The 27587-nt window shown below is 38.2% G+C and overlaps 1 protein-coding gene across 3 annotated transcripts; it reads right to left on the reverse strand.

Annotated features, from left to right (window-relative positions):
* Positions 1-528: 528 nt before the first annotated feature.
* On the reverse strand, positions 529-27545 carry LOC139139387 (15-hydroxyprostaglandin dehydrogenase [NAD(+)]-like). 3 transcript variants are annotated; one of them, XM_070708292.1, is made up of 7 exons: positions 27356-27545; positions 25438-25564; positions 24134-24240; positions 22877-22973; positions 5686-5762; positions 5244-5385; positions 529-3473 (listed from the first exon to the last, which is right to left on the reverse strand). In XM_070708292.1, the coding sequence occupies exons 1-6, from the start codon at positions 27446-27448 to the stop codon at positions 5296-5298; spliced, it is 591 nt and encodes a 196-aa protein (XP_070564393.1). In that variant the 5' UTR covers positions 27449-27545; the 3' UTR covers positions 529-3473; positions 5244-5295. The 3 variants fall into 3 exon arrangements, with proteins under 3 accessions (XP_070564393.1, XP_070564403.1, XP_070564410.1); XM_070708302.1 differs by lacking the exons at positions 529-3473; positions 5244-5385; positions 5686-5762 and adding exons at positions 19601-20180; positions 21945-22087; positions 22372-22447; XM_070708309.1 differs by lacking the exons at positions 529-3473; positions 5244-5385; positions 5686-5762 and adding exons at positions 21154-21259; positions 21945-22087; positions 22372-22447.
* Between the last annotated feature and the right edge of the window lie 42 nt (positions 27546-27587).

Below are 27587 nucleotides of genomic sequence, written 5' to 3' on the forward strand. Positions count from 1 at the left end.
GCTGCATAATTTCCGATTGAATAAAATTGAGTGGTAAGTACGAATTTTCGCTCCTGTTGTGGCAACGTCGATCGAGACCCTATGATACTTTGATAATGGTTTTATATTACAGTGACAGACCAAGAAGATTTTGAATGAAATACAGGTGCTTTCATTTGAATGATGTTGTCTTTTCCAATATCACCCGTCCTGAGGATGTATCACAGTAAGGAAATAATGGGAACCTCTGATCAACATGCAACAATTAAATTTCATGGGGGTGGGGTGTGCAAAACCTTAAAGAATTAAACTTTTTATCAGACATTGAACTTTTGATGTCACCTCTTAGTACGCTGTTTATACCTGTATACGAGATTATATGATAGCGCAAACCTAAGGTTTTTCTATCCCCCTTGCAACTGCTGGTTGCGCACCCCACCAACATTTTAATCTTAAGTTAACATATTAATTAAAATTGAATGCTCACCTTCTCTCTTTCGGGAACAGCTAGCGACAGGACGTCGGTATACAGTAACAGAGAAGTGGATATAAGTCTTCATCAGTGATAACAGCGTTTATTTCTTTTCAAGTACATGGATGTTACATATTTTTCTGGTGTTGTCCCTTCTTCCCTGGTATTTGTGAACATACCTCTTATATAAGGTGCAATAAAAAATGTAAGCTCATCATATAATCGCCTGCGGACATCATGCGTGATCGGACCCTTTCACGCAACTGCGACTATATCATTATCATATTATGGTTTTGTTTATATTTTCTTTGCTTTATATTGTTCACCAGGCTGCAACAAGTGTAGACGGCGAACGAAAACGAGTCTACGTATTACGTAATTATAATAAAGTTAACGTCAAAGTGAATGACCTCTGTACCATATACCAATTCCCGTATTCTCCATGGGTGCGTTGCGCATGAATATTCATATTGAAATAAAACGTTAAATCATAGGCATATAATAGAAACACTTATAAAATCTAGAAAATTACATAATTGAAGGAATTACGATATGCAGTTCTATAGAACACAATTGATGTACATTTTGCATCTCGATATACGTTGAAAATATATGACGCCTTTTTAAAGGAAAGTTCGTTTGCCATCTTGTAATAAAGATCTAAAGCGGTGTTCACAACCAACATTTTGGAGTCTCGAACTCACCATCCTCCGATAGTGAGTCCATTACTCTGGAATTACCGGGTCTCTAATTCATCATCCACCGATAGTGAGACAAGGATCCAAACAACTGCCGCTTCACGGTACCTCTCTAGTTTTTTTAATTTTCCCTGACAAAACTTGCTATATCTTTAATATGTGTGAAGACCGTATTCGTTGTTATTGATGACAAATTAATTCTAGTCCGGACTTGAATTCAATTTTAAACATTGTCAATCAAATGCTGACTGTACACATAGGGCTGTGCTGGACTTTTCATCACGCTTAAGGAAGAAGAACAAGAAACTGCAGCGGATAAACGAAACAAAACCACCCAACAATTAGCCAAACGTTATAACTTAGGTTAACATCCCAAACACATATTTCATATCAATCAGAGAAAGTTTTGTTTCGAGCCCCTCCCTTATAAGTTCCCAAATTCTTACAAGTGCTCGCCAACATACCCTTGATATTTTCGACTTCCCCTGCCAATTCTCCCGCCCACTCCAGAGGTGTTCGTGAATGAAGCCTACACAATTTATTTTGACGCTGTGGTGATGAAAATGTCTATGACAGTTTGCTTCCTTTACGTAAGCCAGGCTTTTTACAGGTATTTCAAGTTGTCATCTTCCGTGAGTATCCGCTACTTTTCCTCTCTAGTACCGGATAATCTGCTCAGAGATCTCATTTGACCGCTAACGAAATCCCAACTTCCCTCTCAGAAACATTTCCTACTGTCTTTCTTCTGTTATAAGATGTTGAGTTTCCTCATCGATAAGTTCCCCGAAAAACAAAGGAATCCCACGTCCTTCTCGCTAGTTGTGCTCTTTTCAAGTTGCCCTCCCTCCTTGGGGAAGCGTTGTATTATTTTGCCAGCCAATGTGAGATAGAGAATTTGAATCTAGTAAAATAGATGCAGGGAGCACGTGTCAAGGTAACAATTATTAAAATGACTCTCAGGTTGCGCCCCCTCTCGATAATGCGTTAGATAGTATCAATGAAATGCATGTTGGCGGACGCCAAGTTGCCACTGTGCTGTGTCTGAGCGCGTGGCTTTAATGGTTTAAGTCGAACAAAAACCGGATAGGCCCCGGAAAATCCTGATAATTCAATTTTACTCTGTCTTTTGTTTTCAAATAACCGAAATAATCTGAATCATACGCCAACATTACTGCCATCGATATTCATATATAGCAAGTATGGATATAGAGTCGTTGAAGGTTTAGGGTACGTTGACGATTGGTGAAATTTGAAACATATTTGTTAACAATGAAATCGTAGAATTTAAAAGCGGCAGCTATGTTGAAGTGATGCATCTACATATCATGCATGAAATACATTGTTTGTAAACAAGAAAGTCGCTCACGCGCAGTTCCGACGGCCGCCTCCCTTTAACGGTCGCTGTTCGTCACTGGCGCATGCAGTGTATGCAGTGTATGATCAGGTCTAATAGTCTAACCCCGTCATTTGCATAATAGGGCGTTCATAACTACACTTCATTTTCCAAATTTGACATTTTGAAAAATGTTTTCAATGATGTTTGAACCGTTCGCTGTGCTGAAGAGTTACCCTTTGAACTGGACACCTGGTACATGTTAGTTTCAGTTACCCAGACAGCTATGGGAGCTCTCATCCGACGGCACCTACACAGTCTGGGCAAATCCCATTCAGAAATCCCTGAGCAAGATGGCTCGATACGGACAAGAGCGATGCAGCAAAGGTAACATATCTATGATGACACGGAAAACATAGCTTCAAGGTTTTGTAGAAGTGGCTTTCGAAGTCCTTCCTTAGTAATGACTTTGAAGTACGACTTTTATGTATCGCATCAGTTTATTGACAGGTTCGGTACATTTGCTCCAGGATAAAAAAGTCATAGTTCTTATTATCAAGGTGGGATTTCGAAAGCCACTTCAATATATAACCTTTTACACATCAAAGTTATATTTAATATCATACTGGCTGTGAACGCTAATTGCTATGGTTTTACGTTGAAAGAAATTGGACATCCACAATGATGATCCATGCTATACGAAATGAAAACGCTTTAAAAATTGTGCTTTTTATGTACTGATTAATTCGTTATGCCGAAAATTTTAATTGGCCGATTGCATCTTCAAGAGGATATAAACTGTTCTCAGCTGGACTCTGATATTAAAATTTTCTTCGATGCTTGTACGATTGCCTTCTCCCCGGGTTAAATTTCGAGTTCAGGGAAGTCGACCTTCTTCATCGGGTTTTTAGGCGTGACAGCGTAAACAGCACCATTCTGATTCTCACAGTCTTTGACTAACTTTAAAACAGTTTCGACGACATACGGCATTCTGGAGAGAGAGAGAGAGAGAGAGAGAGAGAGAGAGAGAGAGAGAGAGAGAGAGAGAGAGAGAGAGAGAGAGAGAGACAGAGAGACAGAGAGACAGAGAGAGACAGACAGACAGACAGACAGACAGACAGACAGACAGACAGAGATATAGGTTGACGAGACACAATGAATATTTTCTACTACACCCTGTCACAACAAACATATTTCAGATACTTTCTCATTTTTTCTATCCAAAGCTTCACTTACATTAGCAGATATTAAAGGCAGAGTTTATTTAGCTCAAATCATTAATTAAATCATTAATTAAATTAATTAAAGCAAGGAGAATTGCAAAGATATCAATAGCGAGGATGTTCACATATATCTTGCTATCATGTCATTATACGATGTTCTTACGAAGTTTAGATAATTTACAATACACGGTACAAAATAGACACTTTCAGATTTTTCACATTTTTTCTCACTTGAAAAATCCCTAAACCCCAATAAAGTATACATATGGAAACCCCATCAAGTACAGTACACAGTCATTATTTACATAACAGTCACGTGACAAGCGTTTTTCTGAACCTTCTAAAATTGGTTGATCCTCCCATTAGCGAATACGGAAGGTAATCCGTTTGAAATTTGTTCATTTACAAGCCTTGGTAATATCCTTCAACACCGTGTCTGGGATTTTCTTTATACGCCCTTTGTTTTGTTTGTTTCTTATGCACTATAGAAGGTGTTAGACTTAGGTGCTTTTCAAGGAATTGTAATTGTCACGACATATAATTTGAATGGAAACTCGGAGTAAAATCGCAGACATGGATTTAGAGGATATGATTAAGGCTTGTCAATATATAAATTTCAACCGGAAACCTTGCAGCACGTTCGCTACAGGGAGAGAAAGAGAAAACCGATGATTTTTAAAAGATTCAGCACACGCTTTTCACACGAATATTAAACAAATGATAACTTTGTACCGTGCACGGTTGGATTTCCCAATATCAGGGCTTTCAGAAAATATATACTTTATTGTGAATTGGGACTTATACCTGAGCAAAAAATGAAAATATTTGCAAGGTTTATCTAGCTACCTTAATCTCATCATCATGGGGTGTTGATCTGAAATATCAAACCCACTTTCTCTGTCTCTTTCTCTGTCTGTACGTTTATGTGTCGGTCTATATCTGTGTGTGCGATTCCGCTTACTGTTTCTGTCTCATATTTATTACTTTTCTGTCTCTGTCCGTCCCTATGTCTGTCTGTCTGTCTGTCTTTCTGTCTCTCGCTCTGTCTCTGATGCGAATTTTATCAAAGTATTGGTGTTGCCATTTTGTTACAACCCTTTTCTTTTTCTTTTGTTGACTTGAAGTCAGGTGACCAATTTTCTCTTTGTGAGCCAGTTTAATTTTCGAATGTATGAGTACCAACTCTTCCCTTCTCAATTTTAATATCTGTGAGTGACCTCTAAATGAATATTTGTTTTGGAAAGAATCAGCGTGGCCACAGTTAGTGACCTCTAAATGAATATTTTTTTGGAAAAATCAGCGTGGCCACAGTGAGTGACCTCTAAATGAATATTTGTTTTGGAAAAATCAGCGTGACCACAAACTATAATAGTGTTAGTGTAATTTTTGGTCTGCTTGTTTTGATATTTTGGCCACCTCGAGCGAATAGCTTTCTACTAACTACGCATGCGCAGTATAGGGAATATCTTACGAAGTGTATCAAAGCTGCATAATATGGCCAAAATCGACTTGTAAGAGCTCACATTAGTTGTACTTACGGGGTAAACGTACGGGTGTTTTTGGCCGCATCTACCTTCTCTTGATACAGGGTCACTTTTCTTTGGCCATCAGCAGCGTGTCCACCATTGATGGACATATTGCCATAACCTTGATTTTGTTCTCCAGAAATCTTGGCTCATTCTTCAGAAAGAGAACAACAGTGAAACTTTACATCTGCCAAGCTATTCTCAAGTTTTTTTTTTTCGAGCAGAAGTTCAAAGATGATGAAATACCGAAATGATTCAATAACGGTGTTAGAGTTCACAATCCATTTTTACTCTCTTCGCCTATATTTTCGTCAGGAAAATTTTGGGAATTATGATTTCAACGGCCCTGGTAACGATGAGCAACAAGACTAACTGGGTTGGAAAAATTCCAATGTCCCTTTTCAATTGAATGCACTGACTGATTGTCCCCATTTAGACATGTAATAATACTTACAGCGACTGTCCTTGAAAAATATACGACACTGGCCTTACTTGTTCCATATACAGGGATCAAAGGGTTAGATAGAACACCTGGAGAGAGAGAGAGAGAGAGAGAGAGAGAGAGAGAGAGAGAGAGAGAGAGAGAGAGAGAGAGAGATGGGAAGAAGTGGAAATTGAGAGGAGAGAGGGGATGGAGGAGGTATGGAGAGGGAGTGGAGAGAGACAAAGTGTGTGTGAGTTATTATATTCGGTAACGTCTCGCTGGTATTTGGTATTTGCTAAACTCTGTTCAGGGACTACACACAAACCTCTATCCAGAGTAGTCTTGCATGTGTATCGGACTTAAATGTTTGTACGCGTTTTCCTGTTCTGATGTTCAAGGGATGGACATTACCTAATGCTGATGCAGTGTTGACAATCACACCACCAGTTCCTCCATTTTTGACTCCCATGTAATCCAAAGCGACGATTGTGCCCATTATGACCCCTTTCTGAAGAGTTCGACATCAAAAAACAAAACAGAAAAAGGCATAAACATGTTAGTAGTGTGACGACAAACTCCAGAGAGGTAAGAAATGGAACACTTTTTTCTTTGAGATTTTGTAGGTCCTACTCTTAAAGTGTGAAAGATAATGAGTTTCACTTAAAGATGGGGGTCGTCGGAGCTGCGCTAAAAGTCGTATGGGACCCATACAATTATCGTAAACCCATGTATCCAAGGTACGTAGGCGGTTGATGAAATTTAAAACACGTTTGTCATAATATATACAGTAAGATTTAATGTTGCAGCTATGTTGAAGAGATGCATCTAGATGTCATGCATGAAGTACATTGTTTTTCAACAAGAAAGTCGTATAGGTACAATTTCAACTCCCCCCCCCTCCACTCCATTTTACGGCGCCAAATCCGTAGCACACGGTGAACTCTTCACTTGGGATCATTATCAGGAGGTCGTGTTGTTTGAAAATGGTCTAACGGTTATACTAATCCTTGGCGGGATATGCTCACGAAAAGACAACTTAAAGAAACCTTCTTATACATATACAGCGCTTTCTTAAGATGACCGTACTGTATGAACAAGGTGTCATGTTGAAGATCAATTGTTTTTGTCTACGCAAGTCAAATGTCAGAGATGTCTGTTGAAATCCAGGGATACTTCGCTCTCACAGGATTATCGTTCATGTGAGAAATGTATGCGGTAAAACAAATGCCTTAAGGTATGACACACCAGTCCTCGAAATGAAAAGTAACAAACTTTTGCTCATATAGCATTCTTTTTTTTTTTAATCAAGAATAAAAATTGGAGGTCACTGTATAATTTGTGGTGCCATGGAAACGAAGTACCTTAACAAATTTACTAAGACTAGTATGTATGTCGCTAAAATGGCCGCCATCCCTGTTAGAACTCTACATAGCAAAATTACATTTTATGATTTCACAAAAATAAATCGATAAACCTAAGTTACACTACTTAAGTTACCCCATGAGCTCAACAATAAGGTACCACAAGTGATTCACCATAATGTTTGTAAATGGGTGAGAGTCCAACTATCCGTCCCCGAGGTGCATTTTTCCATGGAGTAGGCATTATGGTTTTTGAAGCTTCATAAGCTGTAAATTTCGGGCTGTTTGACAGAATTTTTTGTCATGATCACAATATACAGATTATTGTTCAACTCCCAAATCATGTGGTAATGTCCTTTATTCGCCTGATGTTGAATTCTGTTGTTGACTGATCTCTATTTCGGACTAGAAGTTATTTATCAACAGGAACATCGCATAATGTGAACAAATGCATGGAGTTTTCAAGTTTAATACCATAAATGGCGCAACACAAAGGGGCAAAAGAACATGGACTTTTTCTGTAGTATAAACAAAGTCACAGGAAGTGTCCCCTTTAACGGTATTCTGCAGATAAGGTAGCTATGTCTTACCACATTTATATTAATCGTACGTCCCCAATTCACCTCGTCCTTGACACCAGCATTGTTACATAGAATATCCATCCGCCCAAACACGGTCTTGGTCTTTTCAAACGCATCTGTGAAAGATCAATATCAATCTGTAGGAATTTTGCGACGAGGCGACCTTCTTTGTCATGGCAACACTGTGACAATCACAAATATGGAGGCGCCCTAGAACTGAGAGCCGGTATTGTAGTATTTCTTGATGCAAATGTTATCGATAACTCTGCAAATCTAATGATCATTGTTATCAATTGAGAATGTTCATTGTCCCGGGATCGTGAGCTCGAAACGTTGGAAGGAGATGTATTGAGCGAGAGCTCCTTCACTAAGTCATGTTATCAAAGCCATGCAATGATTCTATGAGACAAAATTATTGTCAATTGGATTATATTGCATTACTTTGTCCTTGTTTACTGTTTATGAACACTCCAATCATGGACCACCTGACTCTGTTGTAATTAATGCATAATTTGCATATACATTGAATAAGCAAATGGATAACATTGACTTGCAGCTTGAAAGATAAACTAAACACCCGTCTACGTACACCTATACTAAAAATACAGTTGACAAAGATTTTCCCTGACATTGACGATAAGTGTATTATAGGCTTCAGTATTTATGGACAACACTTATCATAGGCTTGAATGCGTACTGAACACCTTCTGTGACATGTCATTATGCAATCCGAAACCTATGAAAACACATGACCTACATAAGCTAGTCTCATTTATTTTCAGTATATTTGGCGGAGCGCTGTTGTCGAATTTATCACTTTGTTGAATGGCTATCGAAACTTTTATATTTAAGATAAGTAGCAATAGCTAATTAATCGGAGAATGCATTTAAATGTATCGAACAACATATGGGTTGGTTCGTGCTGTTGAACAATGCCATGTCATGGGGTCATGTCAGGGTCATGAAAAACGCTGCTGTATGAAACCCTCATATTTCAATATCACGATACATTGTGCACAGTGAGGCCCAGAATATCCGGCTCGAAGGGGAAGGAAAGAAGAGGTGGCATTTTCGTGGATGGCTGTCGATATAATTCATAGTGGAAAGGTACGCTTGTTGCAATTCCCCCGCCCTCTACCCACCTTGTCATAATGAATGAGTTAATAATTCCCTACGGTCATAGTTGTGACACAGTGAGCGCCATAATTTGTGACATAAATCCGAATGCATGAACCGTCAAATCTTCTTTTAGTCTACAGCGCTCTCTCCACCGATATTTAATGAATGACGAGTGACCTCACCTTTGATTTCTGTCCTCGAGGTGACGTCACAGTGGATAAAGACAACCTTATCGTCGCCATATTTATCTTTTAATCGTTGGCACACAATCTTTCCTTCGTCGTCGTCAACGTCCAAAATGGAAACGCCCTAAACATGGGTGAGAAAAATTAATGTAACATTTCTGGTTTACACTTAAAGTTTGTCTTCCTAAAAATGCTTTCCCGTGCATCACTGATTGGTCTCGCCATCCGTATGACCTCTCTAAAGACTAAAGTATGTCGCTTCTTTTGTCCATGTTTAGGGAGCGTAAGTTCTTACGGCCGCGGTGAGTCTGGCAAAAATCAAGGAAGGAGGAGGTTCCATCTTAAAATGTAAAACTGCAAGGGGTAATGATTTTTTCAAACGGTACAGATGGGGGCTACTTGATTTTGAAAACTGACCTCATATCCATGTTTCAGTGTATAGGTCGCGATCGTGCTGCGAATGTTTACATTCTTCGAAGACAATACGCTAACTTATGGCGTGGATACAAGTACGTGTGTTTTCCGTCTTATTAATTTCTTGTCTTGACCAGTCTACATGCCTATCTTACAACAGATTTTACCAACAGACTGTGAATAGCAGGTTCTCGGCACGACGTAGCTAAAGTTTGGCAAACAATAAGTGCAAGCTACGAAATATGACCCAAAATGTGACCTTGTACACTTTAGAGAAAATGTGATAAAACGTGATATTTTAAACAAATTGTTTTTCCTTCACTCTGGCTTTGCAACAAAGTGAGATCTACTTAGGAAATTACATTTTTGGTCAAAATTTTTAGAAGTTTCAATATCAGCAGCCTTCTAATAAACAAAATGGCTTAGCGTTAAACCTACACATGGACCATTATTGCAAAGAAACGTTTGAAACTTGACTCAAATAATTGTGACACCGTGGAGGATGTGTCTTAAAGTACGACCTATTTCAGGTACATCTATTAAATATGTTATGTTAAGCTCAATATCAACAGTTTCACTAAATTTTTGAGAACCAATAAGATTTGTGCAAATACCAGGCAAAATATATGATCACCTTTTCAATACAAAGTATATGTAGAAGTGGCAGCCATTATATTTTTATCAATTGTATGTACAATGAAAAGAACTGTGTACAATATATGATTAATAATGCCCATTGCAAAATACGTATAATTATTGACCTAGTTGCTGTATCTTTTGACAATTGTTTTTTATTTTTTTTTACATGTGTCAGCAAAAGTTTCTCGGTGTGATACCAAGTACTCAGCTTGCTGGCATCGACTATTTCTTGGTCCTTCATTGTTTGTGTTGATAATCAATTTCAGGTCAAGACTTGAAGTCTTGTTTTTCAAAGTGACAATGCACATGATACGCCGACAAGATTTATCAATGAACAAAATACAGGGCATTTCAAAATGCTCTAGGAAGTAGACCAAGATACATGGAACAAAAACGCCGGGAATATTGTTAAAAATTAGATTACGGTACAGATGGCTTTTACATGATGAACAAAAATAATGAAAAATCAAAATACAACAATTGTCAGGCATTGTCGTGTGTGTATGGGAAGGGATCATCTAATTTGTCTTATTTGTAATATCTTCTAAGGGAATATAATAAAATCGTGGGGGAGAAAGGGTCCTATAAATTATTCTTTATGCATTTTCCAGTATTTTTATTGTCTTTGTAGAACACATCCACATTGACCAATATTTGACAGCGATGAAAATAGTATAGGTAGACTCGAGGGATGGTGCTTGAATTTATATGTAAAATATCCGAGCGATACTTCAATGGATGTTTTGGGACTGGAAAGATAATTCGAGGTTCCTATGGCCATGTCCCTTTTCGTTTATAATCACATCCGGGTACTTGTTCGGCTCCAAGATAAGCAATAAGGGTGTGTGTTAAGAGTAGTAACAACCATGGTACAGTAACGTCATGGTAGCTTTTCGGGTAATACTGACCTTTGCGTCCTCTTTTAAAAACTCCTCCGCTAAGGCCGAACCGATCCCGCCGCAGCTCCTGTTACAATAGCGACTTTGTCGTGTATATCCATGTCGGCAGACAGTGCGCAACTGACAAAATAGCTTGTATCTTTTTTTGCTGGTTTGGGGTGGTAACCTGTAAGGGGAGCAAGATGGTGACCCAAACAACACAACTCGTGAATTGTGGGCTTTATACGTCGAGGTTAAAGTGCACATACCCGGGGAAACTCATGCGTGTCAGTACGTTGAGTCAAACAAACATACCTTACGTCTGTATACTATGTTTTATTCAGGATTATGGTTAGAATAAGGGTCCGTACGCAGCTCGATAGAACGTTCAAAGTTAGCACTATTAAATTTTGAGTGAGACACGTGTTGCCCTTCTCCAAAGACGGGCTGCCGGGTGGAAGGATAGCATCGAAGTTTACATGTCCATTTCACCCAGGCTCCATGATTCTTCACTACTATGCAACTCTCCTGGTTGGACCCAACCGTTAATAATTATTCCTTTACTCATCATCGAGCTTGTAGGATCCAACCCATACGTAGCTTAGGCCCCTGATTGACACTCTCTTGACACTTGTGTGCGATTTTAAAATGGCGCTATAATAACTCTTTATCTTGGCGCCAACACTATTACTTAGCTTAAACAGTGTATATTCCGTTACATTTCAATAATAGCAGTGTGAATACATCCACATATTGTGGCAGTTCCTTTTCTCCACTTACATTAGGAAGACCAAAGACATCCACACCTTCTGAAGAAAATGGCCTTCAAACATAGCCTTCTATGTCATGGTAAAATTTTATGATTGAAGATGTGCCATGATGGTTGTGTGGCAGGATAATTTGGTGTCTTGCTTCCTTACTTTTTGGAGCGTTGTTTAGTCTCTTACATGAAGAACGCAGTTTATGCAAACTGAACTACGTTTGCATAAGGGCTGTGTATCCTTCAGTGTAAGGCCTTGTACTTTGTGAACTTAACTTTGAAGCATTACCTTCGGGAAGGCTACTTGTTTAACTTCTTTGACTATCTCCCCTGTAGCCTCCGATATTTCTCGCACAGTTTTCGGACCATTTGGAACCCGATCACCTGTGCACTTACCCTGGCGAGCTCGTATATATTTTAAAACACGGAATCCATGCAAAAGACTTGCAAAACATGTGTCTCGAAGAAATCTTTGCATCAACAGGTTGACGACGTCATCACTGGTCTTTGGGATCCCTCTCATACCTGCGCATACTTTTGCAATTTTAGAGTCCTTGTCTTCTACCAATATCGTTGGCAAGTCATAAGACTACTTGGCCTGTTTTCATGGGATTTCCACAGAAATGGAGGACCATATAACCACAGTTTTGATTTTGTTTAGTTGTATCGAAATTAATATCACATGATGTACAATTCGCTTGGTTACGTTAAGATGGAAGAGATGTCGGATGATGTCGCATCGTGTATTACTTGAAAACTTTTGGCTACGAAGATTTTGAATCTCCTTTTTTGCTCACGTGTGTGAAACACGTGGGCTAATGTAGTAGCGATGTCTGTCTGTCTGTCTGTCCGTCTGTTCACACGATAACTCAAAAACGCGTGAACAGATTCAAGTCAGATTTGGTACACAGGTACCATATGCTACTTTCAAGAACTGATTAGATTTAAGTTAATGTGGCTTGAATATAAATGAAGTTATGCAATATTTCTTTCGATACAATGGATTCACTATGGAGACGGTAATGACAGTGTAGATATATATCAAGAAACACTGCACAAAATTTCATGAAACTCTTCACAGATAACAATCTCAGAACATTATCATGATGCTGTGAGTGTCATGTCAATTATCTGCCCATTTGCATATTTAATGAACGTTTGTAATTAGCGACATAACTCTGAATTCCTGCACCAAATTTGATGATACTTCGCAGTTTCAAGTTAAAAAATAGATTATTTGAATATTTTATGAAGTTTGTAATTAGTCATATAACTCCGAAATAACTGCACCAAATGTGATGAAATCTGCTGCAGATACTGATCCAATAGATATCTAATTGTTGTGTAAAGCATATGCCCACCTCTAAATTCCGTTTTAGACGTGACGTCACAGTGAATATAGCATACTCTGTCTGTACCATGGCTTTGGGTTATCTGCTTCATTACGCCATTAACACATTCATCATTGATATCTAAGATGGACACGCCCTACATGTAATTAAATAATTATCGGGATATAATGAGAGAGAGAGAGAGAGAGAGAGAGAGAGAGAGAGAGAGAGAGAGAGAGAGAGAGAGAGAGAGAGATAATGGAATCTGTTTCGGTCTCTTGAGTAATAACATGCTATATATATATTTTTTAAAAAGAGTTATCGCAAGCCAAGGGGGGCTTATTGGTGTCTTTTCATAACGCACGATAAACAAATCATATCGCTCATGCCCTAATTGGACGTTAAGGGCCTTCAGTATTTATTAGGAAATGGGCCAGAGTATTTGATCGTAACGGGCAAATTTTCAAAACTTACCAAGGCAGAGGGTCACAATCTACATTGCCAAGTTTATGATAATTGCAAATTAATGAGCTGGGTGAGATACTTCACAACAAAACTGCCATGTTGCAACATTTTGGTGAAAATCCAAAATCAAATTCCTTATACACACTATGCACTCATAACCTAATTATTCTACCCACATGTACATTTATGCCCATTATCGAACGTCTAAAAATTCATAGATATTGCTAGTTTTACTTCTAAAAACATAATCAAAGTTTTCCCATAAACTTGTGTGTATAATGGATCAAACTTGTAAACTTTCGGTTAAGTTCCAATTTTTAAATTAAATTTCTTGTAGACATATGCATAACCATCCTATTCATCCAAGCACATTTATGTCAATTATCCAACATCTACAAATGCACATATGTTGCCAGTTTTATCTTATAAAAAGTGTTGAAAGCTTTCTTATAGGGCTTAACATTTCCTGTTCTGTCATCCTATGTCTATAAATGCACATATACTATGAGTTTAACATTGACAAAAAACATTGTTCATAGTTTTTTCACAGACTCCCATAGTTGTTCCATATTTTTGGGTAAAATTCCAAAATCATATTTCTTGTTCACATAAAGACTTGTAATCACCCTACTCTAATCAAGTACATTTGTTTCAATTATCCAGTTTCTATAAATGCAAAGGTATAGTCAGTTTATATTCGAAAAAATGTTCAGAGTTTTCTCATATACTGTCATTTTTGGTTAAATTCCAATATCAAGTTCCTTGTACACATACGCACTTGTAACCATCCTATTCTGACAAGTTTATTTAAATCAATTATAGAACATCACTCTATAAATGTACAAATATTGCTAATTTGTCTTGGAAAATCGCTGGCCTCTCCTCCCTGTCATTTCTGTCGTGCTGTAGCTTATTAGCACATCCCATATTTGTGGAGTCAGCATTGTTATTGTTGAAAATTGAATTCAAGTCAGAAAAAGAATTCGTTTGTCAACAATAGCTATAGTCATTTCGCGTGCATGGTCTCTGTTGACAGACAGAATACTTGAAATTCTAAAAGCTGTTGGGAGTTGGGCAAGAAACATCATTTGAAACACAGACCAAGAAAACTAAAAGTATGACAAAAAGTTAAAGCAAATTTCCCTTTGATCTTTGCTTATAATACAACAAAGTCAGCAGTTCATTCAAGGATACACTCACATTTTGGAGTGTGAGGGAGGGTCACATTTGAGAAAGGTGTGTCAGGATGAGGGTTATGTTTAGAAACTTGCATCAGGGTCACATTTTACGTGTTGAACCACCCCGATTTCCTCCGGCCAACTCCCTGATAATAACTTAAGGTTTCCCTAGGAGCAAACTATTTCTTCAAACCTTTTCTTGCAATCGACTGTCATGTGTGGTTCTTCCGACGAATACGGTGCACTCGGAGGCGAAGGTTACGATGCTCATGATGTTCTCTTTCTCAACCTGCCAATTCCATCAAATTTCAGTTGTTTGTATTTCAGGTCTAAAACATTCTAGAGTTTCCTACTTTGTTGTATACTTTGTCCAAATTCTAAAGTCACCTAACTCAGTGAAATCTAGCTCCACCCGCTATTCGATTCTAAACTGGCCAATTTTCAAGCTTCAAACTTTAGAAAGTTGTAATAAAGAGATGGACCTGTGGACGGGAAAGGAGAGAAAAGAGTGGGCAAAACATCAAGGGCAAACACAACGTTCTGGGCAAGAAATCCTTGCGTGTATCTACACCGAAGGTTATTTGCTTGCGTGCTCGGCTAGGTGACAATTGTTTGAAAATTGCGGTTGGACCGACAACACCTGGCCGGCATTTATATATATATATATATATATATATATATATATATATATATATATATATATATATATATATATATATATATATATATATATAATATATATATATATATATATATATATATATATTTATTTATTTAAAGTTTATTTATTAATTTCGATAACTCCATAGTTACGAAAAACCTCTTTTCATGGAGGTCGAGACACAAAAAGACATAAAACACAAATACAATCAAACATTAAAAGAGACACAGTAAAACGTTACTAACAAAAAACACCGTAACAAATCACGCAAGAAATGACACAGGGCGTGAGAAAACAGCATTAACAAGTTCACAATGTGAACCAGACGTTATCTTATCATCATATCTAGCAATGATGACCAAAATGGCCATCGTCAATATAATTATATTGGCAGGCTGAACATTTATTTTTCGTCCAAAGTTAAACAAAGTAGACATTATTTAAAGACCGTAGTGTACAGTAACTGTACAATACAACGTTCATAACATTTTACGGATCGTTAAGAGAAAATAAAACATATCATTTAATGACTCATCACAATGGTTTTACATAGAAAGGTACTCCATGCAGTAAGGGTAGATTCGGGGACATAAATCACTGTCAGATAACGCGACCAACTTTCATTTGCATGATTTGTGATTCAAATTCAAGAGTTTTAACGTTGGTTCCTGCACCACCTTGCCTGTGTCTCAACTGAACATTTAGAAGTGTGAGAGAGAAGATAGATAGAATAGACAAAAGTAGAGCGCCAAAAATCTGCTTCGGCGACCGGCATTGCACTGTCAGGTCATTGAAAGGCAGAGCTCGGTAGACGCCTTTACCTTCTTCCACTACGCAATTGTTATAAAGCATGCAAAGAGATCACATGGGTTATTTCTCCAGAATATTGTTTGGCAATGTGTATCTCTGCATGCCTCACCTTTGCCCCTTGCTCGAGAAATCTTTCGGCCAGTGCCCTTCCAATTCCCGCCATAGCCATCAGTTATCATCGCAACTTACCATCCATGTCGTCGTCAGTAGTAGTCAAACTAAGCATTCATGTCAACCTTAGGGGGCCTGTCAGTTTCTTCAGCCGGGAGATTCAGGGGAGGTCACCCTATTTTGACTTTGGTGATGGGGTTAAATGCTCAACAGCGGAGAGGTAAGTGTGTTTTTAATGAAGATAAGGTTCAAACATTCATAGATGCATCATCCTGCCACGATTGCAAAATATAGTTGCAGTTGTCGGCAAGCCCTTTTGGCGCGTAACTGCAATACATCTGATATATACATCAGAGATATCTGGATGTTTGCAAATTGAAAGTGTATTTTGGAAAGCATACTAATCATTATGAAATATACAGGTCATGCACGAAGCATGATGACAACCTAATCCTTTACTATTTTCTCTATGAGAACTAAGCATGAGAAGTATGTGACATGTGGTATTTACAATACAGTGATTCGCTAAGGTTGTTGAAATAGCCTACAGGGGTTATTTTTATTCTTTGTATTCGGCAATTTATCTCCTTAAATGATACTAATATTTGCACCTATGTGGCTATTATATATTCGAGTCCCGCATGGGTCACTTTTCATTCACCACTGTATTTCATAAAAACATTGGTATGGTGAGTCACTTTCAAATTTACCCCTGTTTGGCTTTGCATCATTCATTTGATTGATCCTCATTACCATTAACCGATTCCTAAGTTGGTGACTTGTGTGCGAGGCCCTGTAGAATCCTGCGGGATCCTTAGGTTGAAAGGTTAGGTGATGAGTTTAGCCGCCTTACTCACCATCAACGCACAACGAATGAAAAGCCCCATCTAAGAGTCAGGACCGCCCACATTGAGCCGACTGATCCATTAGCTCAGTTGGTAGAGCATCCGTAATGTATACGGGGGGGGTGGGTTCGAGTCCCGCATGGTCACTTTTCATTCACCACTGTGTGTGTATGTATATATATATATATATATATATATATATATATATATATATATATATATATATATATATATATATATATATATATATATATATTATATATATATATATAAAGAGAGAGAGAGAGAGAGAGAGAGAAGAGAGAGAGAGAGAGACGGGGGGGGGGTCCTTGTCTGTTCGAAAGCTATAGTTACATAATCAATGCTGACAAGTCTACGCTATTAAACAAATAATCTGAGTTGATTATATATATATATATATATATATATATATATATATATATATATATATATATATATATATATATATATATATATATATATATATATATATATAAGAGAGAGAGAGAGAGAGAGAGAGAGAGAGAGAGAGAGAGAGACGGGGGGGGGTCCTTGTCTGTTCGAAAGCTATAGTTACATAATCAATGCTGACAAGTCTACGCTATTAAACAAATAATCTGAGTTGATTTCAAAATGTTGTCATGAAAAGGTGGAATGAGGGTCAAGCACTTTTTGGTGCCAAAAAAAAAATCAACCCCCGGGCCGAAGAAACTATGCAGTGCCTTAGCTGTGAATAGGCGTAGGTGCCGTGGAGATCAGTCGCGCTTGGGTCAGGGGTCAGAGCCCCAGAAGCGATTCTAACCAACCCATAGACTTCTTCAGTAGTATATCACAACGATTAAAATCGACCTTTTACCCACTGTATGATTGGCTATTCATTCTGTACTTATGCGTACTACCTCGACGATTAAAACGTATATTCAACTATTTTCTGCATTTTGCCGTGCACCTTGGACAGTTTCTAACTCGAATATGAACTTTTGACCTCAAACGTACGAGTGTCACGTCTTTGCAGCAAATGTATGTATACGACGATATTCACGCGATATCTATCGTTCCTTGTATTGTCAAGACTGAGAAATATCTTATATAACGATGCCAGTGTTATATATTTGACACTATTGAATCAAGTTTTAACCCTTGATGCTTAAAGATCCACAGTACCTGCTAAAGGCCTCCCTTGCACCACACAGCCCTGCCACGCAGATCTATTATAGAAACAGATACTTAAGGTGTGTACCTGCTTAAGGTAGATGTATAACGTATAGACACTTTCAGATTTTATTTTTTCTCAGTAATAGAAGTCCCGACCGCAAACCCGATTTTTGGAAGGTTAAGCAAATCGCTTGTCACGTGGCTATTGTTCAATTAATGACTGTGTACCATGCACGGTCGGATTTACCTATATCAGGGCTTTCAGAAAATGTATACTTTATTCGGGATCGCGGCTTCTTTTACTGAGAAAAATAAGAATCTGAAAGTGTCAATAAGGTATTTGGCATGACCTAGATACTTTTTCCAGTTGAGAGAAGTAAGCTGACCCAACTGTCAGCCTGCACGTATAGCTGTTATGTCAAGCCGAGAGGTGGCTATAGCATGTCTGTTGGAGGTCATGCTGAAAATTGTATAAATAATTCCTGCTGTCTTCCTTCTGTTATAACATGTTGCGTTTCCTCATCGACAAGTTCCCCGAAAAGCAAAGGAAATCCACGACCTTCCCGCTAGTTGTGCTATTTTCAAGTTGCCCTCACCCCTCGGGGAAGCGTTGTTTTATTCCGCCAGCTAATGTGAGATAGAGAATTTGATTCTAGTGACTAGATGCATGGAGCACGTGTCAAGGTAACAATCGTTAAAATGACCCTCAGGTTGAGTCCTCCCACTCGATAATGCGTTCGATATTATCAATGGAATGCATGTTGGTAGACGCCCTGTTGCCGCCATGCTATGTCAGAGCGATTGGCTTTAATGGTTAAACTCAAACAGAAACCGAAAAGGCCCGAAAAATCCTGATAATTCAATTTTATTCTGCCTTTTGTTTTCAGATGACCGAAATAATCTGTAGCATTCTCCATCATCACTGCAATAGATACTCATACCAGAATGGAATATCGATTCGTTGAAAGTTTAAGGTTAAGTTGACGATTGATGAAATTTGATGAAATCGTAAAATTTGAACGCAGCAGCTATGTTGAGGTGATGCATCTAGATATCATGTATGAAAAACATTGTTTGTAGACAAGAAATTCGCACATGCGCAGTTCTGACGGCCGCCTCCCTTTAAAGGCCGCTGTTCGTCACTCGCTCAGAGTTCCACCCCTTCATTTGTATAATAGGGCGTTCATATCAACACTTCATTTTGCAAAACTGGACATTTTTAAATGTTTTCAATGATGCTTTCAAACGTTCGCTCTGCCAACGAGTTACCCTTTGAGCCAGTCACCTGGCACATGCTAGTCTCAGTTACCAACACTGCTCTTCGGGGCTCTCATCCGACCGCCCCCACACGGTATGGACAAATTCAACTCAGAAAGATAGCGCGATACGACAACAGCGATGCACTGAAGGCAACATATCTATGATGTAATTATTTTGTTTTGAGACCCAGACACGGAAAACATAGCTTCAAGTTTTTGTAGGTTGAAATCCTTTGTTAGCAATGACTCCTGTTTACGACTTTTATGTGTCGCATCAGTTTATGACAAGTTCGGTACAAGTGCTCCAGGATACAAAAGTTATAGTTCACACTCATTATCAAGGTGAGACTTCAAAAGCCACTTCAATTGAGCCTTTATACGTTAAAGTTTTATTTTTTTTATCATACTGGCTGTAAACGCTCATTGCTATGGTTTTACATTGAAAGAAATTGGACATATCCTCAATGATGATCCATGCTATATGAAATGAAAACGCTTTAAAATGGTACTTTTATGTACTGATTAATTCTTAATGCCGAAAGTTATGGTCCGCCGATTGTATCTTCAAGAGGATATAAGCTGCTCTCAGTTGGATTCTAATATTAAAATTTTCTTCGATGCTTGCACGGTTGCCTTCTCGCTTGCTTAAACTTCGAGTTCAGGGAAGTCGACCTTCTTCATCGGGTTTTTTCGGCGTGACAGTATAAACAGCACCATTCTGATTCTCACAGTCTTTGACTAACTTAAAAACAGTTTCGACGACATACGACATTCTGGAGAGAGAGAGAGAGAGAGAGAGAGAGAGAGAGAGAGAGAGAGAGAGAGAGAGAGAGAGAGAGAGAGAGAGAGAGAGAGAGAGACAGACAGACAGACAGACAGACAGAGACAGAGACAGAGAAGAGAGAGACAGAGACAGAGAGACAGAGACAGAGACAGAGTGTACACATTGTCGGCATTATCATAGGTTGACGAGATACAAAGAATATTTTCTACTACACCGTGTCAGAGCAAACATATTTCAGATACTTTCTCATTTTTTCAATCCAAAGCTTCGTTTACAAGAGCAGATATCGAAAGTACAATAGAATTTATTTAGCTCAAATCATTGATAAAATAATTAATTTAATTATTATAACACGAATAATCACAAAGTTATCAAAAGCAAGGATGTTCACATATATCTTGCTATCATGTCATTATGCGATGTTCTTACGAAGTTTCGAAAATTTACCTCAAACCGTACAAAATAGACACTTTCATATTTATTACATTTTTCTCACTTGAAGAATCCATAACCCCAATATAGTATAAATTTTCTGGAAGCACTGATATATGGAAATCCCATCAAGAACAGTGCACAGCATAGTCACGTGACAAACGTTTTTCTGAACCTTCTAAACATGGGTTTATTCTTCCCTTAGTGAATACGGAAGATTTTCGTTTGAAATTTGTGCCTTGTCAAGCCATATCCTTCAACACCATGTCTGGGATTTTCTTTATAGGCCCTTTGTGTTTTTGTTATGCACTATTGAAGGTGTTAGACTTCGATGATTTTCAAGGAATTGTATTGTCACGACATATAATTTGAATGGAAAGTCGAGAGAAAAATCGCAGACATGGATTTAATGGATATGATTAAGAAATTTCAATGCATTAATTTCAACCTGAAACCTTGCAGCACGTTCGCTAAAGGGAGAGAAAGAGAAAACCGATGATTTCTGAAAGATTAAGCAGAGTGACGCTTTTCACATGACTATTAAAGAAATGATAACTGTGTACTGTGCACGGTTGGATTCCCAATATCAGGGCTTTCAGAAAGTATATACTTTATTGGGAATCGGGACTTGTACACCTGAGGAAAAAATGAAAAAATTACAACTTTTTGTTTTGTACCTAGCAACCTTAATCTCATCATCATGTGGTGTGGCTCTGAAATATCAAACCCACTTCTCTGTCTCTTTCTCTGTCTGAATGTCCATGTTTGGTCTATGTCTCCGTGTGCGAGACAACTTACTGTTTCTGTCTCATATTTAGTACTTTTCTGTCTCTCTCCGTCTCTATGCCTGTCTGTCTGTCTGTCTGTCTGTGTTTCTGTCTCTCGCTCTGTCTCTTATGCTTATTTTATCAAAGTATTGGTGTTGTAATTTTGTAACAACCTTTTTCTTTTGTTGATTTGAAGTCAGGTGACCACTCTTCTCAGTGAGCCAGTTTAATTTTCGAATGTATGAGTACCAACTCTTCCCTTCTCAATTTTAACACCAGGGAGTGACCTCAAAGTGAATATTTGTTTTAGAAAAATCAGTGTGGCCACAGTGAGTGACCTCTAAATGAATATTTATTTTGGAAAAAATCAGTGTGGCCACAAACTATAGTAGTATTAGTGTAATTTTTGGTTTGCTTGTTTTGATATTTCGGCTACCTCGTCCAAATAGTTTTCTACTAACTACGCAGTATAATGAATTTCTGGCGAAGTGTGGCAAAGCTGCATAATATGGCCAATAATCGACCTTGTAAGAGCTCACATTGGATGTACTCACGGTGTAAACGCATTGGTGTTCTTGGCCGCCTCTGCCAACTCTGGATACAGGGTCACGTTCCTTTGGCTCACCAGCAGCGTGTCCACCATTGATGGACATATTGCCATAACCTTGATTTTGTTCTCCAGAAATCTTGGCTCATTCTTAAGAAAGGCAACGACACTGAAACTTTACATCCGCCAAGTTATTCTCAAGTTTTTTCCGATGATGAAATTTCGAAACAATTCAATAACGATATTCAAGTTCATAATCCATTATTACTCTCTTTTCGCCTATGTGTTCATCAGTAAAATTGATGGTAAATATGATTTCAATGGCCCTGGTAACGATGAGCAACAAGACTAACTGGGTTGGAAAAATTCCCAATGTCCCTTTTCAATTGAATGCACTGACTGAGTGACCACATTAGGCATGTAATAATACTCACAGCGACTGTCCTTGAAAATATACGACACTGGCCTTACTTGTTCCATATACAGGGACAATTGGGTAAGATTGAATACCTGGGAGAGAGAGAGAGAGAAGAGGAGAGAGAGAGAGAGAGAGAGAGAGAGAGAGAGAGAGAGAGAAGAGAGAGAGAGAGAGAGAGAGAGAGAGAGAGAGAGAGAGAGGAGAGAGAGAGAGACAGACAGACAGACAGACAGACAGACAGACAGACAGACAGACGACAGACAGACAGCAGAGAGAGATGAGAAGAAGTGGGAATTGGGAGGAGAGAGGGGATGGAGGTGTGGAGAGGGAGTGGAGAGAGAAAAAAAAGAGAAAAGTGTGTGTGAGTTATTATATTCACTAACGTCTTGCTGGTATTTGCTAAAATCTATTCGGGGGACTACACACAAACCTGTATCCAGAGTAGACTTGCATGTGTCGTGTGTGACTTAAATTTTGTTGCATGCGTTTACCTGTTCTAATGTTCAAGGGATGGACATTACCTAATGTTGATGCAGTGTTGACAATCACGCCACCAGTTCCTCCGTTCTTGACTCCCATGTAATCCAAAGCGACGATTGTGCCCATTATGACCCCTTTCTGAAGAGTTCGACATCAAAAAACAAAACAGAAAAAGGCATAAACATGTTAGTAGTGTGACGACAAACTCCAGAGAGGTAAGAAATGGAACTCTTTTTTCTTTGATATTTTGTACGTCTTTCTCTTAAAGTCTGAAAGATAATGAGTCTCACTTAAAGATAGGGGTCGTCGGAACTGCGCTAAAGGTCGTATGGGACCCATACAATTATCGTAAACCCATGTATCAAAGGTACGTAGGCGGTTGATGAAATTTATAACATGTTTGTCATTGTGAGACTTAAATGTTGCGGCTATGTTGAAGAGATGCATCTAAATGTCGTGCATGAAGAACATTGTTGTTAAACAAGAATGTCGTATAGGTACAGTTTCAACTACCCCCACTCCATTTTACTGCGCAGAATCCGTATCATACGGCGAGCTTTTTACCTGGGACCCGGGAGGATGTGTTGTTTGAAAATGGTCTAACGGTTATACTGACGTTTGGCAGGATATGCTCACGTAAAGACAACTAAAAGAAAATTTACACCGCTTTCTTAAGATGACCTTACTGTATGACCAAGGTGTCATGTTGAAGATCAATTATTTTTATCTACGCAAGTCAAACGTCAGAGCGGTCTATTGAAATTCAGGGATACTTCGGTCTCGCAGGATTATGGTTCATGTAATAAATGTATGAGGTAAAACAAGTGCCTTACCTTGAAATCGAGAATAACAAACTTTTGCTCAAATGTGTAAAACAAAACTTCAAACTTTGTAAATGGGTGAGAGTCCACTATCCGTCCCCGAGGTGCATTTTTCCATCGAGTATGCATTGTGGTTTTTGAAGCGTCATCAGATGTAAATTTTGGGCTGTTTTCACTTTTTGTCATGACCACAATATACAGATTCTTGTTCAACTCCCAAAGCATGTGGTAACATCCCTTATTCGTCTGATGTTGAATACCATTGTTGACTGATCTCTAGTTCGGACTAGAAATTATTTATCAACAGCAACACCGCATAATGTGAATAAATGCATGGAGTTTTCAAGTTTAATACCATAAATACCGCAACACAAAGGGGCAAAAGAACATGGATTTTTTCTGTAGTATAAGCAAAGTCACAGAAAGTATCCCATTTAACAGTATTCTCCAGAGAAATAGTAAACAATTATGACTTACCACATTTATATCTATCGTATGTTCCCAATTCACCTCGTTCATGACACCAGCATTGTTACATAGAATGTCCACCCGCCCAAAGGCGGTCTTGGTCTTTTCAAACGCATCTGTAAAGGATCAATATCAATCTGTAGGAATTTTGAGATGAGGCGACCTTTCTTTTTCATCGCAACACTGTGACAATCGCAAATATGAAGGCATGTTATAATTTAGAGCCGGTATTGTAGTATTTCTTGATGCAAATGTTATCGACAACTCTGCAAATCTAAAGATCATTGTTATCAATTGTGAATATTCATTGTCCCAGGATCGTGACTCGAAACATTATAAGCTGATGTATGGACCGGGAGTTCCTTCACTGAGTCATGTTATCAAAGCCATTCAAAGAAACTAATAAACAAAAATTACTGTACACTGGATTATATTACATTTCTTTGTCCTTGTTTACTGTTTATGAACACTCCAATCATGGACCACGTGACTCAATTGTAATTAATGCATAGATTTGCATATGCAATGACTAACTAAATGGATAACATATTGACTTGCAGCTTGAAATATAAATTAAACACCCTTCTACGTACACCTCTACTGAAAATATAATTAACAAAGATTTTCCCTAATATTGAAGATAAGTGTATTATAGGCTTGAGTGTTTATGGACAGCACTTATCGTAGGCTTGAATGCGTACTGAACACCTTTTGTGAACATGTCATTTATCATGCAATTCGCAACCTATGAAAACACACAAGACCTACATAAGCTAGTGACATTTATTTTCGGTATATTTGGTGGAGTGCTGTTTTCGGATTTAACACTTTGTTGAATGGCTATCACAACTTTTATATTTAAGATAAGTTGCAATAGCTAATTTATCGGAGAATGCAGTTAAATATATCGAACAACATATGCAGAGCGTACAAAATGGGTTGGTTCGTGCTGTTGAACAATACCAGGTCATGGGGTCACGTCTCGGTCATGAAAAATGCTGCTGTATGAAACCCTCGTATTTCAACATCAAGATACATCGTGCACAGTGAGGCCAGAATATCCTTCTCGAAGGAGAAGGAAGAAGAGGTGGCATTTTCGTTGATGACTGTCGTGAAAAAGCACGCTTGCTGTAATTTCCTCGCCAACTACCCACCGTCGTCATAATTAATGAGTTAATAATTCCCTACGGTCATAGTTGTGACACAGTGAGCGCCATAATTTGTGACATAAATCCGAATGCATGTACCGACAAATCTTATTTTAGTCTGTGGCTGTCTCCAGCGATAATTTGATGAATGACGAGTGACCTCACCTTTGATTTCTGTCCTCGAGGTGACGTCACAGTGGATAAAGACAACCTTATCGTCGCCATATTTATCTTTTAATCGTTGGCACACAATCTTTCCTTCGTCGTCGTCAACGTCCAAAATGGAAACGCCCTAAATATGGTGATAAAAATTAATGTAACATTTCTGATTTAAAAGTTTGCCTTCTTAAAACGCTTTCCCGTGCATCACTGATTGGTCTAACCATCCGTATATCCTCCCTAAAAAAACTAAAGTATGTCGCTTTTTTCGTCAATGTTTCGGGAGCGTTAAGTTCTTACGGCCGAGGGGAGTCTGGCAAAAAATCCAGGAAGGAGGGAGGTTCCATCTTAAAATGTAAAACTGCAAGGGGTAATGATTTTTTCAAACGGTACAGATGGGGGCTACTTGATTTTGAAAACTGACCTCATATCCATGTTTCAGTGTATAGGTCGCGATCGTGCTGCGAATGTTTACATTCTTCGAAGACAATACGCTAACTTATGGCGTGGATACAAGTACGTGTGTTTTCCGTCTCATTAACAGACTATGAATAGCAGGTTCTCGCCATGATGTAGCTGAAGTTTGGCAAACAATAAGTGCAAACAATAAGAGAAAGCTACGAAATATGCCCCAGCATGTAGTTACCTTGTTCACGTTTAGGAAAATGTGATAAAAACATTATATTTTACACTAAATATTTAACAATTTACTACACTTTGCAACAAAATGAAATCTCTTTAGGAAAATACATTTTGGTCAAAATTTATTTGAATTTCGATATCAGCAGCCTTCTAATGCCTTGGCGATAAACCTACAAATGAACCATTATTGCAAAGAAACGTTTGAAACATGACTCAAATAAATTTTACCAAAATAGAGTATGTGTCTTAAAGTACGACCTATTTCAGGTACATCTATTAAATATGTTATGTTAAGGTCAATATCAACAGTTTCAATATTAAATATTTTGAGAACCAATAAATAACATTTTAGCCCACACCAGGCAAAATATATGATAATCTTTTCAATACAAAGTATATGTAGATGTAGCTGCCATTATATTTTTATCAATTGAATGTACTGCTACATTGAAAAAGAACTGTGTACAAATATAGGATTAATAATGCCCATTTCAACACACTTGTAATTATTGACCTAGTTGTTGTATCTTTCGACAATTGTGGTTTTTTTAGTTATTTGTTACATGTTTCAGCAAATGTACCAAGTACTCAGATTGTTGGCATCGACTATTTCTGGGTCCTTCTTTTTGTGTTGACAATCAAATTTAGGTCCAGACTTGAAGTCTAGTTTTTCAAAGTGACAATGCACATTATACGCCGACAAGATGCATCAATGAAAAAAATACAGGGTATTTCAAAATGCTATTGGAAGCTATGAAGACCAAGATACATGGAACAAAATACCGGGAATATTGTCAAAAGTTAGAGTTAGAGTACAGATAGCTTTTACATAATGAACAAAAATAATGAAATATAAAATATGAAAATTGTCTAGCATTGTCGTGGGGGGGGGGATGGGGTCATCTAATGTGTAACATCTTCTAAGGGAAGGTCATCAAATCTATGGGAAAAAAGGGACCTATAAATTACTCTTTATGCATTTTCCAGTATTTTTATTGTCTTTGTAGAACACATCCACATTGACCAATATTTGACAGCGATGAAAATAGTATAGGTAGACTCGAGGGATGGTGCTTGAATTTATATGTAAAATATCCGAGCGATACTTCAATGGATGTTTTGGGACTGGAAAGATAATTCGAGGTTCCTATGGCCATGTCCCTTTTCGTTTATAATCACATCCGGGTACTTGTTCGGCTCCAAGATAAGCAATAAGGGTGTGTTTTCAGTAGTCACAACCTTGATACAGTAACTTCATGGTAGCTTTTCGGGTAATACTGACCTTTGCGTCCTCTTTTAAAAACTCCTCCGCTAAGGCCGAACCGATCCCGCTAGCAGCTCCTGTTACAATAGCGACTTTGTCGTGTATATTCATGATTATGGCAGACAGTGCAAACTGACAAAATGGCTTGTATTTTTTTGCTGGTTGACGGTGGTAGCCTGCAAGGAGAGCAAGATGGTGTCCTAAATAACACAACTCGTGATCTCTGAGCGACGTACGTCGAGGTTAAAGT

This window comes from Ptychodera flava, chromosome 1, assembly GCF_041260155.1.
Source record: "Ptychodera flava strain L36383 chromosome 1, AS_Pfla_20210202, whole genome shotgun sequence".
In the NCBI taxonomy this organism is placed as follows: Eukaryota; Metazoa; Hemichordata; class Enteropneusta; family Ptychoderidae; genus Ptychodera; species Ptychodera flava.